We start from the raw sequence: 23,718 nt of genomic DNA, 5'->3' as shown, positions 1-23,718 counted from the left end.
AATGGCGGCGCCGGCCACCGGAGACAGGAGGCGCCAGGCTGACAGATGCACATCCAACCACGCGGACACAGCGGAGGCCGCGGCTGACGTAATCGCCACTCAGACACTCTGCATGCAGAAGTTCAGGGACGGCGGCGGAGGCCGCGGGAGACGCCATGCCAGGTGTAATATGGCGTTTACTGTGACAGCGTCCCAGAGTGACAGGAGAGGATACAGGAATGTACACATCAGGATAACAGATGGGATCCGGTCCTGGAGCGCTGAGCCAGCCTTAGGAGGCATCTGATGGGTAAGAAATGGCGTCCAGATACCCGGATCGTGACAAAACCATCACAATCCCACACCATTATAACCCAACCACATCAAGACCAAAAACATCATGAATGACATTGAAGGCAGCATCTGACAGCGCATGATGTAATTCTCTTTGTTGGTCAATGGGGGTAATTCCAAGTTGATCGCAGCAGGAAATTTTTTAGCAGTTGGGCAAAACCATGTGCACTGCAGGGGGGGGCAGATATAACATGTGCAGAGAAAGATAGATAGATTTGGTTGTGGTGAGTTCAATCTGCAATCTAAATTGCAGTGTAAAAATAAAGCAGCCAGTATTTACCCTGCACAGAAACAAAATAACCCACCCAAATCTAACTCTCTCTGCAAATGTTATATCTGCCTCCCCTGCAGTGCACATGGTTTTGCCCAACTGCTAAAAAATGTCCTGCTGCGATCAACTTGGAATTACCCCCATTGTGCGAAATGCATATTATATGTGCCCACTACACAATCCACTCATTTCTAGATTGTTTCTATTTAGTTTTATTTAAAAAAAAACAACAACATTTGGATATAAAATATACAAAATACAACTAAGGAGTATGGAGAGTGCCTTCAAATGAATGACATTGGAGCTGTTTATCTAAAATTGTCCTGCAATTTGTTGAAAGTCAGCTCGGAGAACGGGTTATTGGCAGATAGAACATAATGTGTCGTCATATTCTAAATGACTAAAAAGCACCTTGTCATTTTATTTATACAGTACGTATAATTCCATGTTTTTCTCAATTTCCTTCCTTTACAGGGGTAAGATTTGCTGCACCTATATAATAATAATGTGCACTTTTAGTTTTGAGAATGTTATTTTGGTAGCTCTTCAATAATGATCCTGGACACAGAGTTCCACCCTGTAGAAGCATCTCCTCTGGGGTAGTCGTTGCAGGTGCCCACCCAGACAGCTACATCCACCAGTCCGGAGCTGATTCCTTCACACAATCCCTCCACTGCAAGGAAAAGAACATATATTTGACACCAAAAGTTCATAGCCATATAAGAACATTATAATATTTCTCTTTTATAGTCTGGGAACATATTAAAACATGTTTATACAGGTACCACCCAAATTTCACTCCAAGTTTCTGCCCATGAGGAAATGTGGAGAACCTTCTTAAAGTGGACCTGTCAGAGAGTTTTGAAAAATCCAACATAAACAGTCATTGCATTTATTAATGCACATACTATTTTTGGGAAAATCAGTTATAACCCTGACTGCCCCCCTTTATCTGGTATTTTCTGCAAATATGCCTTTCAGTGCTGTAGCAAGGTGCAGTGGTGACTTGGGCCAGTAACCCCACTCCCTACCGCCAGCACACATGACATCACAGAAGAAGTATAGAACAACTGCCGAAGAAGCAGGATGCTGGAACGAGAGCTGGGGAAGCAGGAAGAGATAATGTCGTAAGGTACACCTGTTTATGTAGTGGGGTACACAAGAGGGATGGTCATCAACCATCAGTGATTCCAAATCATCAATGGTTTATGGCTGATGGTGAATATCTTTGCCATCGATGGGGGGAGAACTAGACGATTTCCTGCCATTGATGGTACAGAACCATCCCTTTTTTTTTCTCTCTCTCTACAAGATGCTGGTACACAGAGCATAGCTCCACCCCTGACACTGCAAAGCCCCACCCCCATGTTGTGATTGGCCCACAGGCCAGTCCGTGACGTACAGGGATGACCATTGCTTGGTGAAACCATTGATGGTCATCTATTTCATAGGTTGCACCATCAATGGTAAACACACCGATGGCCATCCCTACCCCACACCATGTTAAAAGGATACCTAGATGGTAGCATCTGTCACAAATCCCTTATTACAGCTCTGGTGCATTATTTTCAGGCAGCATTTTTAGAACGTATCATGATTCGCTCTTGATAGCTGGCGAATGTCCTGTTTGATGATGTCACAAAATTTACATATGTGCCACTAGTCCTGATATTTATGACTTACGGTAAAAGAGACATGTTAGTGCCTGAAATGGGGATGACTTAAGTGATGTGGACGTAGTATTTGTAAATTGGGGGTGTGGCCTCATTTGTCCCCATTTTTCATTTGGGAATGGAGCTTAGTGAGCATTGCTCCTGCCAATAAATGACATGGCCACCAACTTTAATATTCACGTTATATTTAGAGACAAGGACATACCTACCTCCCGAACTTCATGCCTGACAAAGCTGGGCAGAGGGACAGAGCACCCAAATCGGGACTGCTCGGGGGAATGTTAATGTGTAATTGTGGCTGACAGGTCCGCTTTAATGCATGATAACTTTTCAGTTGCTCTCCCGGCACTCTGTTCATTTAATTTCAAATTCAGCCCTAAGCATAAGTATTATCTCCGTATATACATTGGTACATGTATACAGTATGTAAGCCTTGATAAGATCCATCTAATATCACTCATTTTTACCCTCATGAGCAATATTGTTTAAGATGCAAAGATACACAGGATAAATAGTTTGAAATGTGCCCGTTCTCACTGTACCTGTGGAAGTGCGGTGGATATTTATTGTAGAGTTGAACTCTGCGCTGCCCTGGTCCAGATATATAATGGCCTCAATAGGGAGCGGGCCGGCGCACTCGGCTCCGTTGAAGGTGAAATACCAGCGCTGGCAGCAGGCTTGCTTACACTTCAGGCGCAGAGAGCCGCTGAACACGACCCTCAGAGCGCTGTGTGAACGCATCTTAGTGAACGTACATTCCTTAGGAGGAAAGAACAAAACACATCCTTATAAACGGCTGGGAGTGGTGGAACATTGTCATTGAATGATCTAGAGACAGTCATTATAATATAACAACTTTTTCTTGAATGTTCAGCATCCTTTAACCTTCGCCTGACGATATAATAATACTGCAACAGTCATTGATTATCACATTATAATGCTTACCCATAATACAGGTGATGGCCAACATGATATTGCTCAGGTACCTCACAAGCTGCCCTCAAGACAATTGCAGTTGTTGAAGATAATCCTGGGAGAGGAAAGCCCCTGCATCATAGTTTTGTCTTGTTACCTTGGATGGTATATACTATTATATAACACATGTAACTGTGACAGGGATTGTGGCCCTCTCAGCTCTGGGCCCCATAGCAGCTGCACTCCCTGCACCTATGATAGCTACGCTCTTGTATATAACACATGTAACTGTGACAGGGATTGTGGCCCTCTCAGCTCTGGGCCCCATAGCAGCTGTACTCTCTGCACCTATGGTTGCTACGCCCTTGTATATATCACATGTAACTGTGAAAGGGATTGTGGCCCTCTCAGCTCTGGGCCCCATAGCAGCTGCACTCCCTGCACCTATGTTAGCTACACCCTTGTATATATCACATGTAACTGTGACAGGGATTGTGGCCCTCTCAGCTCTGGGCCCCATAGCAGCTGTACTCTCTGCACCTATGGTTGCTACGCCCTTGTATATAACACATGTAACTGTGACAGGGATTGTGGCCCTCTCAGCTCTGGGCCCCATAGCAGCTGCACTCCCTGCACCTATGTTAGCTACACCCTTGTATATATCACATGTAACTGTGACAGGGATTGTGGCCCTCTCAGCTCTGGGCCCCATAGCAGCTGCACTCCCTGCACCTATGTTAGCTACACCCTAGTATATATCACATGTAACTGTGACAGGGATTGTGGCCCTCTCAGCTGTGGTGCCCATAGCAGCTGAAAACTGCAGCTTTCTGAGGTTTGCTGCAATTGCCATTTGCATCTAAGTGGTCCACTGCGGAATTCGGAGAGCTGTTCTTTGCATAATTAGTCACGCATATGACATTAATATACTGTATGTGACGGGATGTATCGCATTGTAAAGGCAAGACATGATATTCCTTCAGGATAACTGGCATTATCATTCTCCAGACCAAACTGTCCATCTGTTGTTGACCTACTGTATTACTTGCATGCCCTGGAATCCAGATCTGCTGGGACTTGTAGTTACACAGCACCCTGAAAACTATATTTCGCTTATCTCTGTACCAGCACTATGGCTCTGGAAAGTGAATCAGGCGTGATGGGAATCCTGTGATGGGTGACGTTTTACTGGGTGGTCTTCTGTATGCCGGCGGTCGGGCTCCCGGCGCTCAGTATACCGGCGCCGGGAGCCCGACAGCCGGCATACCGACACTTATTTTCCCTCGTGGGGGTCCACGACCCCCATAGAGGGAGAATAAAATAGTGTAGCGCAGCGAGCCCGCAAGGGGCTCATTTGCGCTCGCCACGCTGTTGGTAAGCCGGCGGTCGGGCTCCCATCGCCGGGATGCTGGTCGCCGGGAGCCCGACCGCCGGCCAGCCGTAGTGAACCCGTTTTACTAGTTATGTGTCTGAAAATTTGAATTTACCTGTATTTCTTCCCTAAATCTCACAACCCGCTACAAATGGATTTTATTTCTACAAAAAAATAAATATGTTTTTGTAATACATTACTGGCTGTCCCCCAAAACAAGCTGTGTGAGGTGTCCCTCCTATAGGCCCGTCCCAGGCAAGAACATATACTGAAAGGCAATACGTTTTGGTCTAATAGGAAGGGTGGATTATGAGGGACATAAACCTTCACACAACACTGACATTTTTTAGCTAATAAGTGTTGAGGTCTTAGGTTGCGACATTCATTTGCAGCCATCACATTGGGATGACTGTTGCTTTGTAGCCTGCGGCAGCTGAGTGTGGCTCGGTTTTCATTCTCACCATGAGTCATGGAGAAAAGCAGATACACTATCCCTGTACGTTATCTGACCTGTCAAAGCAATGTAGTCCCAGCGCTCGCACAATGTCTCTGCTTGTTATATGTATTGAACAACTATATTATACTTACATCTGAAACCTAAATACTGTAATATGAGTCGTCTCTTTCCACGTAGACATTTGCTTAATGAAAAACATGGGGGTGGGGCGTGGGTTATATCTATATGGCTTGCGTGTTTTGCTCAACAAACTTCCTATGGGTATTTTAAAAGCAGAATACTCTCCTTAAATTGAAAATTTTAAATCTCCATAACCACTGTAATATATGATTTATAACTGTAAAGTATGCACTTTATTTAAACTATATATATATAGTGGTGGGTATATAAGGTGTGCGATAGGCTGTCTGCACACATATCACTCGTTGCTGTCATGGGTAAAAGGGGTGATTTATCCGAGTTGCAGAAAGGGATGATTATCGGCTTCCGGGCCAAGGGTGGCGGTAGTTCTGAAACAGCGCAGTTTGTGAACTGTTCGCGTGCTGCTGTGGTGAAGATGTATCGTGACTGGACAAATTGCACCATTGCGGATAACCGACGTGGAAACTGCGGAGCACCACGTGCCATTGTTGTGAGAGGTGAATGTCGTCTACGAATGTGCGTAAGGGCCGACCGACAAGCTACAGTAGAGCAGCTCACGTAATGAATCTTGGGGCTACCAGACGTGTGTCTAAAGCGACAGTTCAGCGAACCCTGCTGCGTAGAGTGCTCCGAAGCAAATGGATGGTCACTGCACCTACGCTAACAAAGGTGTATTGGTGGAAAAGGCTTCAGTTTGCACGGCTGTATCGGAATTGGACCTCCACTGATTAGCCAAGGCTGCTTGCCTTCTCCGATGAGTCACTTTTTCTGCTTCATTGAATGGATGGACGTTGGCGTGTCAAGCGAGAAATATCGGATAACAAACACTCTACAATGATCGTTGTGTTCACTCTATGGATCCTTCGCCACACACCCTCCAGCAGCTGTGGGATGCACTGCAGTCACAATGGCTCAAGATACCTGCGCCAACCTACCAGCACCTTGAGCTACTCCCAGCCCATCTAGCTGTTGTCCATGCTGCACACGGTGGTTACTCTGGCTTAGTGCTGTTTCTTGTGGCGGGCGAGGCATGCTGTCGCACTGGGCGCCTGCCACGGAATTTTAGCTTGATCCTGATGCTCCCCCTCCGCCCCGTCATTAGTATTCCGTCAGGAGGTGGAGTTTCATGTTGTGACGTCACAACGCAACGTGTCATTTCACGAAACTCCTCCCCCGAGCAGAGTACTAAGGAGGGGGAGCATCAGGAGTAACTGGCGGGCAGGAGGAGGAGGGAGTTTCGGGCTGGCGGGCACTGTACACACTCCTGACAACGAGCACTACACAGCCCTGGCAGCTAGCATTACACAGCCCTGACAACTAGCATTACACAGCTCTGAGCCCTGATAACAAGCATTACCCTGGCAACTAGCATTACACACCCCTGGCAACGATCATGATACCTGCCCCAGAGCATGAAACCCCTGGCAACCTGCATGGATCCCAGAGCATGAAACCCCTGGCAACCTGCATGGATCCCAGAGCATTAAACCCCTGGCAACTAGTATGGATCCCAGAGCATGAAACCCCTGGCAACCAGCATGACACCCAGCATGTGAAACCCTTGGCAACAAGCAGGCAATTTAAAAGTAATCAGAAGCTTTACTGTAGGGCATAATGTATCAAGTGCATTGCGGTGTGTGGCATAATATGGTGCAGGGGGCATTACTGTGTGGGTCTTTTTTTTTCCCTGTGGTGACCGTGATCTGTTGGTGCAGGGTCAAAAACTGGGGTGTAAGGTAGTCTTTTCAGACAAGACCACGCCCATTTTAGAAAGAGCGCAGCCATTTAAGCGAGGCCACACACCCTTGCTGGGCACGCACATTTTTTTTTTAAATATCTGTGGAGGAGGGGTGTGTGTGTGTGTTTGTGTGTGTGTGTGACATTTTTTAAATGTCAACAGGGAGGGGGAGGTGCATTTTTAAATCTCGCACTGGGAGCCAAATTGGCTAGAAACAGCCCTGCCCTGCTGGTGGTCATATTAATGTGATTCAGCCGTGTCTCTCTCTCTCTCTCGGCCAGCATACCGCACCTCCAGCAATCTCGGACCGTATTACATACGCCTCTTTATATCATTAAAGCCTTGTCATGGCAGTTACACAATAAGAGTGGGGGGGGGAAAAAATCAAAAACAGATAAAAAAAAAAACAATTGTAAAAATATAATCGATACATTGAAAAAGTTCACAATTGAAGGAAAAGTTTTACTTAAGTAATAAAACATTTTTTCATCGGTTTTCTTCCAGAGATGGTGATATTTCAAGAAGAATTGTTGTGTTACTGTACAGGCATCACCACAGTGCTTGTTAAACAGTAGATTGCAGGACTCTATTATCTGAAACCTTCTTTGTTCTAGAGAATAGGACAGACCAGCAGTCATATCATAACCATGTCTTGTAAATGATTGCTGCTTTAAAAAAATGTCCAAGATCGGACAGTATCCCGCACATCCGGCAATCTTGGACGCTACTACATCTCACCTGATATCAGTAGCCCCGCCCCCAGCCGCGCTGCTAGTGTACATGTCACCTGTGCACAGTCCCACCTGCTGGGCAGGTGGAGCCTCACTATCAGTGCAGGGTAGTGATGGGGAAATATTGGGATATATACGATATCCCGGCGTATGGGATCCCGAAGTAGAGAATTCCGACAGGGGTCGGTTAAGTATGTATACCCTTCCCCCCTAACCTGCCCTTCCTGCAGCCTATCCCAAATCCCCTCTCCCGCAGCCTAACCCTAACCCATAATGTACACTATACAAATATCTGTCCAAACTGTGGATATATGGCGGATCAGCCAGATACTGTAATTGCATAATGTACACCCAGAATTACTGGGATTGTTTATATAAAACAATACTCATTAATTACATTAATAGCACATAATTACATCATTAACAGAGGAAGCTGATAGCTATACCATGTATATAAATTACTATATAAAGCACAACAGATTATTCTTTTTATCATCAGGAAAATCATGTTATCCCAGCATTCATAGCTGTAACACATTGTGGAATGGATTCATGTTTTCTCTAACGTCCTAGTGGATGCTGGGAACTCCGTAAGGACCATGGGGAATAGCGGGCTCCGAAGGAGGCTGGGCACTCTAGAAAGATTTATGACTACCTGGTGTGCACTGGCTCCTCCCACTATGACCCTCCTCCAAGCCTCAGTTAGATCTTGTGCCCGGCCGAGGTTGGATGCACACTAGGGGCTCTCCTGAGCCCTTAGAAAGAAAGTATAGATTTAGGTTTTTTATTTTCAGTGAGACCTGCTGGCAACAGGCTCACTGCAGCGAGGGACTAAGGGGAGAAGAAGCGAACTCGCCTGCTTGCAGCCGGATTGGGCTTCTTAGGCTACTGGACACCATTAGCTCCAGAGGGATCGACCGCAGGCCCAGTCCTTGGTGTTCGGTCCCGGAGCCGCGCCGCCGTCCCCCTTACAGAGCCAGAAGCAAGAAGAGGTCCGGAAAAACGGCGGCAGAAGACATCAGTCTTCACCAAGGTAGCGCACAGCACTGCAGCTGTGCGCCATTGCTCCTCATGCACACCACACACTCCGGTCACTGAGGGTGCAGGGCGCTGGGGGGGGGGGCGCCCTGAGCAGCAATATAAACACCTTGGCTGGCAAAAATACATCACATATAACCCCCAGGGCTATATGGATGTATATTAACCCCTGCCAGATTCCATAAAAATGCGGGAGAAAAGTCCGCGAAAAAGGGGCGGAGCCTATCTCCTCAGCACACTGGCGCCATTTTTCCCTCACAGCTCCGTTGGAGGGAAGCTCCCTGGCTCTCCCCTGCAGTCTACACTACAGAACAGGGTTAAAACAGAGAGGGGGAGCACTAAATTTAGGCGCAGTATAAATTATATAAAAGCAGCTATAGGGGACATAACTCAGTTAGTCCCTGCATTATATAGCGCTCTGGTGTGTGCTGGCATACTCTCACTCTGTCCCCCCAAAGGGCTTTTGTGGGTCCTGTCCTCATTGGAGCATTCCTTGTGTGTGTGCGGTGTGTCGGTACGGCTGTGTCGACATGTTTGATGAGGAGACTTATGTGGAGGCGGAGCAGATGCCGATAAATGAGATGTCGCCCCTGTGGGCCGACACCAGAGTGGATGGATAGGTGGAAGGTATTAACCGACAAAAGGCTGGATGACGTAACAGCTATGGGACAGCCGGCTTCTCAGCCCGCGCCTGCCCAGACGTCTCAAAGGCCATCAACGCTCCCTCAGATGGCAGACACAGATGTCGACACGGAGTCTGACTCCAGTGTCGACGAGGTTGAGACATATACACAATCCACTAGGAACATCCGTTACATGATCCCGGCAATATAAAATGTGTTACACATTTCTGACATTAACCCAAGTACCACTAAAAACAAAGGGTTTTATGTGTGGGGAGAAAAAGCAGGCAGTGTTTTGTTCCCCCATCAAATGAGTGAATGAAGTGTGAAAAAGCGTGGGTTTCCCCGATAAGAAACTGGTAATTTCTAACAAGTTACTGATGGCGTACCCTTTCCCGCCAGAGGATAAGTTACGCTGGGAGATATCCCCTAGGGTGGATAAGGCGCTCACACGTTTGTCAAGGTGGCACTGCCGTCTTAGGATACGGCCACTTTGAAGGTACCTGCTGATAAATAGCAGGAGGCTATCCTGAAGTCTGTAATTACACACTCAGGTACTAGACTGAGACCTGCAGACTGCTGCAGCGTGGTCTGTACCCCTTTCAAACAGGGATACTATTTTGCGAACATAAGACGTCGTCTTATATAGGAGGGATGCACAGAGGAATATTTTGCCGGTTGGCATCCTGAATTATTGCAATGTCCATTCTGTCAGGAGGGTATTGGAGACCCGAGACTGGACAGGTGATGCTGACTTTAAAAGGCACATAGAGCCTTATAAGGGTGAGGAATTGGTTGGGGATGGTCTCTGGGACCTCGTATCCACAGCAACAGCTGGGATGAAAATATTTTACCTCAGGTTTCCTCACAGCCTAAGAAACGCACTGTATTATCAGGTACAGTCCTTTCGGCTTCAAAAAAGCAGGCGGGTCAAACGAGGGAAGAGGGAAAAAGCTGCATCAGCAGCCAGTTCCCAGAATCAAAATTCTTCCCCTGCTTCCTCTGAGTCCACCGCATGACGCGGGGGCTCCACAGGCGTAGCCAGGTACGGTGGGGGGCCGCCTCAAAAATTTCAGCGATCAGTGGGCTCGCTCACAGGTGGATCCCTGGATCCTTCAAGTAGTATCTCAGGGGTACAAGCTGGAAGTCGAGGCGTCTCCCCCCCGCCGTTTACTCAAATCTGCCTTGCCGACAACTCCCTCAGGCAGGGAGGCTGTGCTAGAGGCAATTCACAAGCTGTATTCCCAGCAGGTGATAGTCAAGGTGCCCCTACTTCAACAAGGACGGGGTTACTATTCCACACTGTTTGTGGTACCGAAACCAGCCGGTTCGGTGAGACCCATTTTAAAATGGAAATCCTTGAACACTTACATAACAAAGTTCAAGATGGAATCGCTCAGGGCGGTTATTGCAAGCCTGGACGAGGGGGATTACATGGTATCCCTGGACATCAAGGATGCTTACCTGCATGTCCCTATTTACCTTCCTCACCAGGAGTACCTCAGATTGTGGTACAGGATTGCCATTACCAATTCCAGACACTACCGTTTGGACTGTCCACGGCACCGAGGGTGTTTACCAAGGTAATGGCAGAAATGATGATACTCCTTCAAAAAAAAAAGGGAGTTTTTATTTATCCCATACTTGGACGATCTCCTTATAAAGGCAAGGTCCAGGGAGCAGTTACTGGTCGGAGTAGCACTATCTTAGGAGGTGTTACAACAGCATGGCTGGATTCTGAACATTCCAAAGTCACAGCTGGTTCCTTCCACTCGCTTACTGTTCCTGGGGATGATTTTGGACACAGAACAGAAAAAAGTGTTTCTCCCGCAGGAGAAAGCCAAGGAGCTGTCATCTCTAGTCAGAGACCTCCTAAAACCAAAAAGGGTATCGGTGCATCGTTGCACACGAGTCCTGGGAAAAATGGTGGCTTCATACGAAGCAATTCCATTCGGCAGGTTCCATGCGAGGACCTTCCAGTGAGACCTCTTAGATAAGTGGTCGGGATCGCATCTTCAAATGCATCAAATGATAACCCTGTCTCCAAGGACCAGGGTGTCTCTACTGTGGTGGATGCAGGGTGCTCATCTTCTAGAGGGCCGCAGTTTCGGCATACAGGACTGGGTCCTGGTGACCACGGATGCCAGCCTTCAAGGCTGGGGAGCAGTCACACAGGGAAGAAACTTCCAGGGCCTATGGTCAAGTCAGGAGACTTCCCTACGTATAAATTCTGGAACTGAGGGCCATTTACAATGCCCTAAGTCAGGCAAGACCCCTGCTTCAAAACCAGCCGGTACTGATACAGTCAGACAACATCACGGCAGTCGCCCATGTGACCCGACAGGGCGGCACAAGAAGCAGGATGGCAATGGCAGAAGCCACAAGGATTCTCCGATGGGCGGAAAATCACGTACTAGCACTGTCAGCAGTGTTCATTCCGGGAGTGGACAACTGGGGAGCAGACTTCCTCAGCAGACACGACCTACACCCGGGAGAGTGGGGACTTCATCCAGAAGTCTTCCTGCTGTTGGTAAACCGTTGGGAAAGGCCACAGGTGGACATGATGGCGTCCCGCCTCAACAAAAAGCTAAAGAGATATTGCGCCAGGTCAAGGGACCCTCAGGCGATAGCTGTGGACGCTCTAGTGACACCGTGGGTGTACCAGTCGGTTTATGTGTTCCCTACTCTGCCTCTCATACCAAAGGTACTGAGAATAATAAGATGGCGAGGAGTAAGAACGATACTCGTGGTTCCGGATTGGCCAAGAAGGGCTTGGTACCCGGAACTTCAGGAAATTATATCAGAGGACCCATGGCCTCTGCCGCTCAGACAGGACCTGCTTCAGCAGGGGCCCTGTCTGTTCCAAGACTTACCGCGGCTGCGTTTGACGGCATGGCGATTGAGCGCCGGATCCTGAAGGAAAAGGGTATTCCGGAAGAAGTCATTCCTGCGCTTATTAAAGCCAGGAAAGATGTTACGGCAAAGCATTATCACCGCATTTGGCGTAAATATGTTGCATGGTGCGAGGCCAAAAAGGCCCCAACAGAGGAATTTCCACTAGGTCGATTTCTACATTTCCTGCAAGCAGGAGTGAATATGGGCCTGAGTCTAGGCTCCATTAAAGTACAGATCTCGGCTCTGTCGATTTTCTTTCAAAAAGAATTAGCTTCAGTACCTGAAGTTCAGACATTGTGAAAGGAGTGCTGCATATTCAGCCCCCATTTGTGCCTCCTGTGGCACCTGGGGATCTCAACGTGGTGTTGAGTTTTCTTAAAATCACATTGGTTTGAGCCACTAAAAACCGTGGATCTAAAATATCTCACGAGGAAAGTGGTCATGTTATTGGCCTTGGCTTCAGCCAGGCGAGTGTCAGAATTGGCGGCTTTATCATGTAAAAGCCCTTATCTGATTTTCCATATGGATAGGGCAGAATTGAGGACTCGTCCCCAATTTCTTCCTAGGTGGTGTCAGCGTTTCACCTGAACCAGCCTATTGTGGTGCCGGCGGCTACTAGTGAATTGGAGGACTCCAAGTTGCTAGACGTTGTCAGGGCCCTGAAAATATATGTTTCCAGGACGGCTGGAGTCAGAAACTCTGACTCGCTGTTTATCCTGTATGCACCCAACAAGCTGGGTGCTCCTGCTTCTAAGCAGTCTATTGCTCGCTGGATTTGTAGTACAATTCAGCTTGCACATTCTGTGGCAGGCATACCACAGCCAAAATCTGTAATTGCCCATTCCACAAGGAAGGTGGGCTCATCTTGGGCGACTGCCCGAGGGGTCTCGGCTTTACAACTTTGCCGAGCAGCTACTTGGTCAGGGGCAAACACGTTTGCAAAATTCTACAAATTTGATACCCTGGCTGAGGAGGACCTGGAGTTCTCTCATTCGGTGCTACAGAGTCATCCGCACTCTCCCGCCCGTTTGGGAGCTTTGGTATAATCCCCATGGTCCTTACGGAGTTCCCAGCATCCACTAGGACGTTAGAGAAAATAAGAATTTACTCACCGGTAATTCTATTTCTCGTAGTCCGTAGTGGATGCTGGGCGCCCATCCCAAGTGCGGATTGTCTGCAATACTTGTAAATAGTTATTGTTAACTAAAGGGTTATTGTTGAGCCATCTGTTGAGAGGCTCAGTTGTTTTCATACTGTCAAACTGGATATAGTATCACGAGTTGTACGGTGTGATTGGTGTGGCTGGTAAGAGTCTTACCCGGGATTCTAAATCCTTCCTTATTATGTCTGCTCGTCCGGGCACAGTGTCCTAACTGAGGCTTGGAGGAGGGTCATAGTGGGAGGAGCCAGTGCACACCAGGTAGTCATAAATCTTTCTAGAGTACCCAGCCTCCTTCGGAGCCCGCTATTCCCCATGGTCCTTACGGAGTTCCCAGCATCCACTACGGACTACGAGAAATAGAATTACCGGTGAGTAAATTCTTATTTTTGCCCAGATATGACTAGATACTGTATTGTTTAATTTGGTCACTGAATCAATATTTATTTAAAAGAATTTTTTTCCTAACTATGTATTAAATGAGATTAAATAAATGTGCATTTTATAAACAAATTACTGTATTATTGCCAACTAACCTATTTCATGTTCATTAAGCACTTTACAACAGGAAATCGCATAGGATAATTATAGCTAAACAATCTACTGCACTTACTATGTGTAGGGCCCGTAACAGCTGTTTCTAATTATAGGGAAATGTTTTGGCCATATGTGTGCTATCTGTAGATGAGGCAATTGCTTGGTGGGTTACTAAGTGTTATATATGTTGTTCCGCTTTCAGATTATGCTTTTTTTTTTTAGAATTTCATAACAACTTTAGATTGCAGTGCCACTCCTTTTTTTAAAAAAAACAAGATTTTACTTACCGGTAAATCTATTTCTCGAGGTCCGTAGTGGATGCTGGGGACTCCGTAAGGACCATGGAGAGAGACGGGCTCCGCAGGAGACATGGGCACTTTAAGAAAGAATTTAGATTCTGGTGTGCTCTGGCTCCTCCCTCTATGTCCCTCCTCCAGACCTCAGTTAGAGAAACTGTGCCCGGAAGAGCTGACAGTACAAGGATTTTGGTAATCCAGGGCAAGATACATACCAGCCACACCAATCACACCGTATAACTTGTGATAAACTTAACTTACCCAGTCAACAGTATGAACAACAACAGAGCATCAGTTCAACCCTGATGCAACCATAACATAGCCCTTATTGCAGCAATAACTATATACAAGTAAAGCAAAAGAAGTCCGCACTTGGGACGGGCGCCCAGCATCCACTACGGACTACGAGAAATAGATTTACCGGTAAGTAAAATCTTATTTTCTCTAACGTCCTAGTGGATGCTGGGGACTCCGTAAGGACCATGGGGATTATACCAAAGCTCCCAAAACGGGCGGGAGAGTGCGGATGACTCTGCAGCACCGATTGAGCAACAATAGGTCCTCATCAGCCAGGGTATCAAATTTGTAGAACTCTGCAAAAGTGTTTGAACCTGACCAAGTATCAGCTCGGCATAGTTGTAATGCCGAGACCCCTCGGGCAGCCGCCCAAGAAGAGCCCACGTTCCTAGTGGAATGGGCTTTAACTGATTTTGGCAGCGGCAATCCAGCCGCAGAATGAGCCTGCTGAATCGTGTTACAGATCCAGCGAGCAATAGTTTGCTTTGAAGCAGAAGCACCCAGCTTGTTGGATGCATACAGGATAAACCGCGACTCCGTTTTCCTGACTCTAGCCGTTCTGGCTACATAAACCTTGAAAGCCCTGACCACATCCAGTAACCCGGAATCCTCCAAGTCACGAGTAGCCACAGGCACTGTGACTTGGAGATGACACCCCTTTTGGCAGAAATTGTGGACGGGTCCGCAATTCTGCTCTATCCATATGGAAAACCAGATAGGGGCTTTTATATGACAAAGCCGCTAATTCTGACACACGCCTAGCCGAAGCCAAGGCTAATAGCATGACCACCTTCCACATGAGATTTTTAACTCCACCGTTTTAAGTGGTTCAAACCAGTGTGATTTCAGGAAACTTAACACCACGTTAAGATCCCAAGGTGCCACTGGAGGCACAAAAGGAGGCTGAATATGCAGCACTCCCTTTACAAACATCTGAACTTCTGGTAGAGAAGCCGACTCTTTTTGAAAGAAAATGGATATGGACGAAATCTGGACCTTAATGGAGCCCAATTTCAGGCCCAAATTCACTCCCGACTGTAGGAAGTGGAGGAAACGGCCCAGCTGGAATTCCTCTATAGGAGCATTCCTGGCCTCACACCAAGAAACATATATTTTCGCCATATACGGTGATAATGTTTAGATGTTACGTCCTTCCTAGCCTTTATCAGCGTAGGAATGACCTCGTCCGGAACGCCCTTTTCTGCTAGGATCCGGCGTTCAAGCGCCATGCCATCAAACGCTGCCGTGGTAAGTCTTGGAACAGACAGGGCCCCTGTTGTAACAGGTCCTGTCTTAGAGGAAGAGGCCACGGGTCCTCTGTGAGCATTTCTTGCAGATCTGGATACCAGGTCCTTCGTGGCCAATCTGGAACAATGAGGATTGTTCTCACTCCTCTTACTTATTAGCCTCAGCACCTTGGTATGAGAGGAAGAGGAGGAAATACATAGACCGACTGGAACACCCACGGTGTCACCAGGGCGTCTACCGCTATTGCTTGAGGGTCTCTTGACCTGGCGCAATACCTCTGTAGTTTTTTGTTGAGGCGGGATGCCATCATGTCCACCTGTGGCAGTTCCCACCGATATGTGATCTGTGTGAAGACTTCCTGATGAAGTCCCCACTCTCCCAGGTGGAGGTCGTGTCTGCTGAGGAAGTCTGCTTCCCAGTTGTCCACTCCCGGGATGAACACTGCTGACAGAGCGCTTACGTGATTCTCCGCCCAGCGAAGAATTCTGGTGGCTTCTGCTATCACCACTCTGCTCCTTGTGCCGCCTTGGCGGTTCACATGAGCCACTGCGGTGATGTTGTCTGACTGAATCAGAACCGGTTGGTCGCGAAGCAAGTGCTCTGCTTGACGTAGGGCGCTGTATACGGCCCTTAGTTCTAGGATGTTGATGTGAAGGCAAGTCTCCTGACTTGACCACAGACCTTGGAAATTTCTTCCCTGTGTGACTGCTCCCCACCCTCGGAGGCTAGCGTCCGTGGTCACCAGGACCCAGTCCTGAATTCCGAATCTGCGTCCCTCTAGAAGGTGAGAACTCTGCAGCCACCACAGGAGTGACACCCTGTCCCTGGGGGACAGGGTGATTAACCAATGCATCTGAAGATGTGATCCGGACCACTTGTCCAGTAAGTCCCATTGGAAGGTCCTCGCAAGGAACCTGCCGAAGGGAAATGGCCTTGTATGATGCCACCATCCTTCCCAGGACTCGAGTGCAGTGATGCACTGACACCTGTTTTGGTTTTAATAGATTCCTGACCAGTGTCATGAGCTCCTGAGCTCTCTCTATCGGGAGATAAACCCTTTTCTGGTCTGTGTCTAGGATCATGCCTAGGAGAGGCAGATGAGCTGTAGGAACCAACTGCGACTTTGGAATATATAGAATCCAGCCGTGTTGCCGTTACACTTCCAGAGAAATTGATACGCTGTTCAGCAACTGCTCTCTTGATCTCGCTTCTATGAGGAGATCGTCCAAGTACGGGATAATTGTGACACCTTGTTTCCGCAGGAGCACCATCATTTCCGCCATTACCTTGGTGAATATTCTCAGGGCCGTGGAGAGACCAAAGGCAACGTCTGAAATTGGTAATGACAATCCTGTACCGCAATTCTGAGGTACGCCTGATGAGGTGGATAAATGGGGACATGAAGGTATGCATCCTTTATGTCCAGAGACACCATAAAATCTCCCCCTTTCAGGCTTGCGATGACCGCTCTTAGCAATTCCATCTTGAACTTGAACCTTTTCAGGTATATGTTCAGGGATTTTAAATTCAATATGGGTCTGACCGAACCGTCCGGTTTCGGGACTACAACATGGTCGAATAACAACCCCCTCCTTGTTGAAGGAGGGGAACCTTGACCACCACCTGTTGAAGATACAATATGTGAATTGCAGTTAACACTATTTCCCTCTCGTGGGGGGAAGCCGGCAGGGCCGTCGGTGAGGGGGCATCTCCTCAAAGTCCAGCTTGTATCCCTGAGACACAATCTCTATTGCCCAGGGATCCAACAGGGAGTGAACCCACTTGTGGCTGAACTTACGAAGACGTGCCCCCACCGTGCCTAGCTTCGACTGTGGAGCCCCAGCGACATGCGGTGGATTTTGTAGAGGCCAGGGAGGACTTCTGTTCCTGGGAACTAGCTGTGTTGTGCAGCTTCTTTTCTCTGCCCCTGCCTCTGGCAAGAAATGACGCACCTCGGACTTTCTTGTTTCTTTGTGTTTGAAAGGCTGCATTTGATAATGTCGTGATTTCCTAGGCTGTGCAGGAATATAAGGCAACATATCAGAATTACCAGCTATAACTGTGGAGACCAGGTCCGAGATCCCTTCTCCACACAATCCTCAGCCTTCCATATGCCTCTTAAGTCGGCATCATCTATCCATTGCATATTCTACAGGACACGTCAAGCAGAAATCGACATAGCGTTGACTCTAGAACCCAGTAGACTAATGTCTCTTTGGGCATGTTTTATATAAATATATCTCTTAAGACAGCATCTTTAATATATATATCTCTATATATACATATATATATATATATATACATACTAGGGTCTCAATCTCTGCTGATAAGGTACCTGTCCACGCTGCTACAGTGCTATAAACCCATGCCGACACAATCGCCGGTCTGAGTAGTGTACCAGAATGTGCACGCTATCTGCAGGATCCCTGAGGATAGCTGTTAAGTCAGGGCTACCTTTTGGGCAAACGTGACACCCTAGGGGAAGAATCCCATCGTATCCTGGCCCTAGTAGGGAAAGGATACTCCCTGAGAATTCTTTGTGGGAAACTGCAGTCTCTTGTCTGGAGATTCCCGCTCTTTTTCCTCATGAGAGGAGGGAAATTTACCTCAGCTTTCTTCCCCTTAAACATGTGTACCCTTGTGTCAGGGACAGATGAGTCATCAGTGATATGCAAATCATCTTTTATTACAATAATCATATATTGAATACTTTTCTGCCATTTTGGCTGTAACTTTGCATTATCGTAGTCGACACTGGAGTCAGACTCCGTGTCGATATCAGTGTCTATTATTTTGGATAGTGATCATTGAGAGACTCTGAAGGTCTCTGCGACATAGGGACAGACATGGGTAGATTCCCCGTCTGTTCTCTAATCTTTTGTGCAATAAATTCACCTTAGCACTTAATTTCACATATCCAAACAGGTGTCGGCATTGTCGACGGAGACACCCTCACACACACATTTTCTCCATATTCTCCTTAGGGGAGCCTTTTACCTCAGACATGTCGACACACACGTATCGACACGCCACACACTCAGGGAATGCTCATCTGAAGACAATTCCCCCATAAGGCCCTTTGGAGAGACAGAGAGAGAGAGTATGCCAGCACACACCCCAGCGCTATTAACCCAGGAATAACACAGTAACTTAATATTAACCCAGTAGCTGCTGTTTATATTGATTTTTGCACCTAATTATGTGCCCCCCCCCTCTCTTTTTACCCTCTTCTACCGTGTAACTGCAGGGGAGAGGCTGGGGAGCTTCCTCTCAGCGGTGCTGTGGAGAAAAAACATGGCGCTGGTGAGTGCTGAGGAAGAAGCCCCGCCCCCTCGACGGCGGACTTTTGTCCCGCTTTAATGTACAATTTTTTGGCGGGGGCTCATACATATATACAGTGCCCAACTGTATATATGCAAACTTTTGCCAAAGAGGTCTCTAATTGCTGCCCAGGGCGCCCCCCCCCCCCTGCGCCCTGCACCCTTACAGTGACCGGAGTATGTTGGTGTAGTGTGGGAGCAATGGCGCACAGCTGCAGTGCTGTGCGCTACCTCAGTGAAGACTGGAGTCTTCTGCCGCTGATTTCGAAGTCTTCTTGCTTCTTTCACCCAGCTTCTGTCTTCCGGCTCTGCGAGGGGGACGGCGGCGCGGCTCCGGGATCGGACGACGAGGGTGAGATCCTGTGTACGATCCCTCTGGAGCTAATGGTGTCCAGTAGCCTAAGAAGCAGGACCTATCTGCAGAGAGTAGGGCTGCTTCTCTCCCCTCAGTCCCACGATGCAGGGAGTCTGTTGCCAGCAGAGCTCCCTGAAAATAAAAAAACCTAACAAAATACTTTCTTACAGCAAGCTCAGGAGAGCTCACTGAACAGCACCCAGCTCGTCCGGGCACAGATTCAAAACTGGAGGAGGGACATAGAGGGAGGAGCCAGAGCACACCAGAATCTAAATTCTTTCTTAAAGTGCCCATGTCTCCTGTGGAGCCCGTCTATCCCCATGGTCCTTACGGAGTCCCCAGCATCCACTAGGACGTTAGAGAAAATAGGATTTTGATAACCTACCGGTAAATACTTTTCTCCTAGTCCGTAGAGGCTGCTAGGGACGACATCAAGACCATGGGGTATAGACGGGATCCGCAGGAGACATGGGCACTCTAAAGACTTTTCATTGGGTGTGAACTGGCTCCTCCCTCTATGTCCTCCTCCAGACCTTAGTTGTAAGAACTGTGCCCAGGAAGACTGATATTTCGAGGAAAGGAATTACTTAACTAGTGGTGAGATATCTACCAACTCACACCCTCAACCATGCCGCACACATGACATTCAACATAACACACGCCAACAGGCATGAACCAATTGCAGCAACATGCTGAAACCAATATAACACAACTTGTGTAACTCTAATAACTAAACTGCAGGTAAAGGGGGTAATTCCAAGTTGATCGCAGCAGGAATTTTGTTAGCAGTTGGGCAAAACCATGTGCACTGCAGGGGAGGCAGATTTAACATGTGCAGAGAGAGTTAGATTTGGGTGTGGTGTGTTCAATCTGCAATCTAAATTGCAGTGTAAAAATAAAGCAGCCAGTATTTACCCTGCACAGAAACAAAATAACCCACCCAAATCTAAATCTTTCTGCACAAGTTATATCTGCCTCCCCTGCTGTGCACATGGTTTTGCCCAACTGCTCACAAAATTCCTGCTGCGATCAACTTGGAATTATCCCCATAGTACGCACTGGGACGGGCGCCCAGCATCCTCTATGGACTAGGAGAAAAGGATTTACCGGTAGGTTATCAAAATCCTATTTTATCATACGTCCTAGAGAATGCTAGGGACGACATCAAGACCATGGGGTCTATACCAAAGCTCCAGTACGGGCGGGAGAGTGCGGATGACCCTGCAGCACCGAGTGACCAAACGCTAGGTCCTCATCGGCCAAGGTGTCAAACTTGTAGAACTTAGCAAATGTGTTTGACCCTGACCAAGTAGCTGCTCGGCAAAGTTGTAATGCCGAGACCCCCCGGGCAGCCGCCCAGGATGAGCCCACCTTCCTAGTGGAGTGGGCCTTTACCGACGTCGGTAACGGTAATCCAGCGTAGTATGAGCTTGCTGAATCGTATTTTCTAATCCAACGTGCAATAGTCTGCTTGGAAGCAGGACAGCCAATCTTGTTGTGATCATACAGGACAAATAGAGTCTCTTTTTTCCGTATACGAGCCGTTCTAGCAACATAGATTTTCAAAGCTCTAACCAAATCTAGAGATTTTGAATCAGTGAATGTGTCAGTAACTACTGGCACTACAATAGGTTGGTTTATCTGGAAAGATGAAACCACCTTCGGAAGGTGCAGGGCTCTGGCAGTGCTCCTCTTGTTCCTCCTTGCACAAAGGCGGAGGTAGCGGTCCTGCTGCTGGGTTGTTGCCCTCCTATGGCCTCCTTCACGTCTCCTGATGTACTGGCCTGTCTCCTGGTAGCGCCTCCATGCTCTGGACACTACGCTGACAGACACAGCAAACCTTCTTGCCACAGCTCGCATTGATGTGCCATCCTGGATGAGCTGCACTACCTGAGCCACTTGTGTGGGTTGTAGACTTTGTCTCATGCTACCACTAGAGTGAAAGCTCCGCCAGCTTTCAAAAGTGACCAAAACATCAGCCAGAAAGCATAGGAGCTGAGAAGTGGTCTGTGGTCTGTGGTCACCACCTGCAGAACAAATCCTTTATTGGGGGTGTCTTGCTAATTGCCTATAATTTCCACCTGTTGTCTATTCCATTTGCACAACAGCATGTGAAATTGATTGTCAATCAGTGTTGCTTCCTAAGTGGACAGTTTGATTTCTCAGAAGTGTGATTGACTTGGAGTTACATTGTGTTGTTTAAGTGTTCCCTTTATTTTTTTGAGCAGTGTATTTTCTCCAAATACGGTGGTAATGTTTCAACGTTACTCCCTTTCTGGCCGGAATAAGGGTGGGGATGACCTCCTCGGGAATACCCTTCCTGGTTAGGATACGGCACTCAACAGCCATGCCGTCAAACGTAGTCGCGGTAAGTCGTGGTACACACACGGCCCCTGCTGCAGCAGGTCCTCTCGAGGAGGAAGAGGCTGAGGATCATCTATGAGTAACTGCTGAAGATCTGGGTACCAAGCCCTTCTTGGCCAGTCTGGGGAAATGAGGATTGCTCGTACCCTTGTTTTTCTTATGATCCTGAGTACTTTTGGGATCAGCGGAAGTGGAGGGAAGACATACACTGATGGAAACACCCACTGGGTCACCAGTGCATCCACTGCTACTGCTTGAGGGTCTCTCGACCTGGAACAGTATCTCCAAAGCTTCTTGTTGAGACGAGACGCCATCATGTCTATTTGAGGAACTCCCCAAAGACTTGTCACCTCTGCGAAGACTTCTTGGTGGAGGCCCCACTCTCCTGGATGGAGATCGTGTCTGCTGAGGAAGTCTGCTTCCCAGTTGTCTACTCCCGGAATGAATATTGCCGACAGAGCTTGTAGATGTTTTTCTGCCCAGCTGAGGATTTTTGTCGCCTCTGCCATTGCCGCTCTGCTTTTTGTTCCGCCCTGCCTGTTTATGTATGCGACTGCTGTTACATTGTCCGCCTGGATCTGCATGGGACGGTCTTGAAGAAGATGTACCGCTTGTTGAAGGCCGTTGTAAATGGCTCTTAGCTCCAGAACGTTTATGTGAAGGCAGGCTTCCTGTTGTGACCAACGTCCCTGGAAGTTTTCTCCCTGAGAGACTGCTCCCCAGCCTCGGAGACTTGCATCCGTGGTTACCAGAACCCAGTCCTGAATCCCGAACCTGCGTCCCTCTAGTAGGTGAGAGCTGTGTAACCACCACAGGAGCGAAATCCTGTTTTTTGACGACAGGATTATCTTTCTGTGCATGTGTAGGTGTGACCCCGACCACTTGTCCAACAGGTCCCACTGGAATACTCTGGCATGGAACCTGCCAAACTGTATGGCCTCGTAGGCCGCCACCATCTTCCCCAACATCCGAATGCACTGATGGATCGACAGACTTGGTGGTTTCAATATCTGTTTTACCATTTTTGGGATTTCCAGAGCCTTTTCCAGTGGAAGAAATACTCTCTGAACTTCTGTGTCCAGAATCATCCTGAGGAAAGACAACCTTGTTGTCGGGTTGCCAACTGTGACTTTGGGTAATTTATGATCCACCCGTGTTGTTGGAGTATTGACAGAGAGAGTGATATGTTTTGTAACAACTGCTCCCTGGATCTCGCCTTTATCAGGAGGTCGTCCAGATAAGGAGAATCATCATCTCCGCCATCACCTTGGTGAATACCCTCGGCGCCGTGGAGAGCCCGAAAGGTAACGTCTGAAGAGTCTGAGACGTGCCCCCACCCGAGCGGCCTCCCGCAAGGGAACTCCAGCGTCATGCTGGGGATTTGGCAGAAGTAGGGGTAGACTTCTGCTCTTGGGAACCTGGAGCCGCTGTGGGCTTCTTTCCCCTTCCCCTACCTGCAAAGAAGGGGGAACCTCTCGTCTTTTTGTATCTATTGGGCCGAAAGGACTGCATTTGCAGGTGATAGGTCTTTTTTGCCGGTGCAGGTGCAGAGGGCAAAAATGGCGACTTACCTGCGGTAGCCGCCGAGATTAACGCATCCAGGCCATCGCCAAATAAGGCCTCACCTTTATATGGGACAGCCTCCATGTTTCTTTTGGAATCTGCATCCGCGTTCCACTGGCGAATCCACAACGCCCGCCTAGCCGATACTGCCATGGTAGCGGCCTGTGAACTCAAGAGTCCAATATCCTTCATTGCTTCCAGCATGTAGGCGACAGAGTCCTTGATATTCCCTAACTTAAGGAGTATCTCATCTTTATCAATCGTGTCAATCTCTGATGACATGCTTTCTGATCATTTTTCAATAGCGCGACTCACCCATGCGCAGGCAATAGTGGGCCTAATCAGTGTACCATTGGTAACATAAATGGATTTCAATGTCGTTTCCATTTTGC

The 23,718-nt window shown here is 47.9% G+C and overlaps 1 protein-coding gene across 1 annotated transcript in view; it reads right to left on the bottom strand.

The window, feature by feature from the left end:
- Positions 1 to 792: 792 nt before the first annotated feature.
- CTHRC1 (collagen triple helix repeat containing 1) overlaps positions 793 to 23,718 on the bottom strand; it is a 91,667-nt gene continuing 68,741 nt past the window's right edge. Inside the window, exons 3-4 of the mRNA XM_063925062.1 lie at positions 2,820 to 3,036; positions 793 to 1,277 (exon numbers count right to left, since the gene is read on the bottom strand). Coding sequence (XP_063781132.1) covers positions 1,135 to 1,277; positions 2,820 to 3,036 — 360 coding nt within the window. The 3' untranslated portion in view covers positions 793 to 1,134. The remainder of the gene's footprint in view (positions 1,278 to 2,819; positions 3,037 to 23,718) is intronic.

Source organism: Pseudophryne corroboree, chromosome 5 (assembly GCF_028390025.1).
Source record: "Pseudophryne corroboree isolate aPseCor3 chromosome 5, aPseCor3.hap2, whole genome shotgun sequence".
In the NCBI taxonomy this organism is placed as follows: Eukaryota; Metazoa; Chordata; class Amphibia; order Anura; family Myobatrachidae; genus Pseudophryne; species Pseudophryne corroboree.
This window is presented reverse-complemented; position numbering and strand designations above follow the sequence as displayed.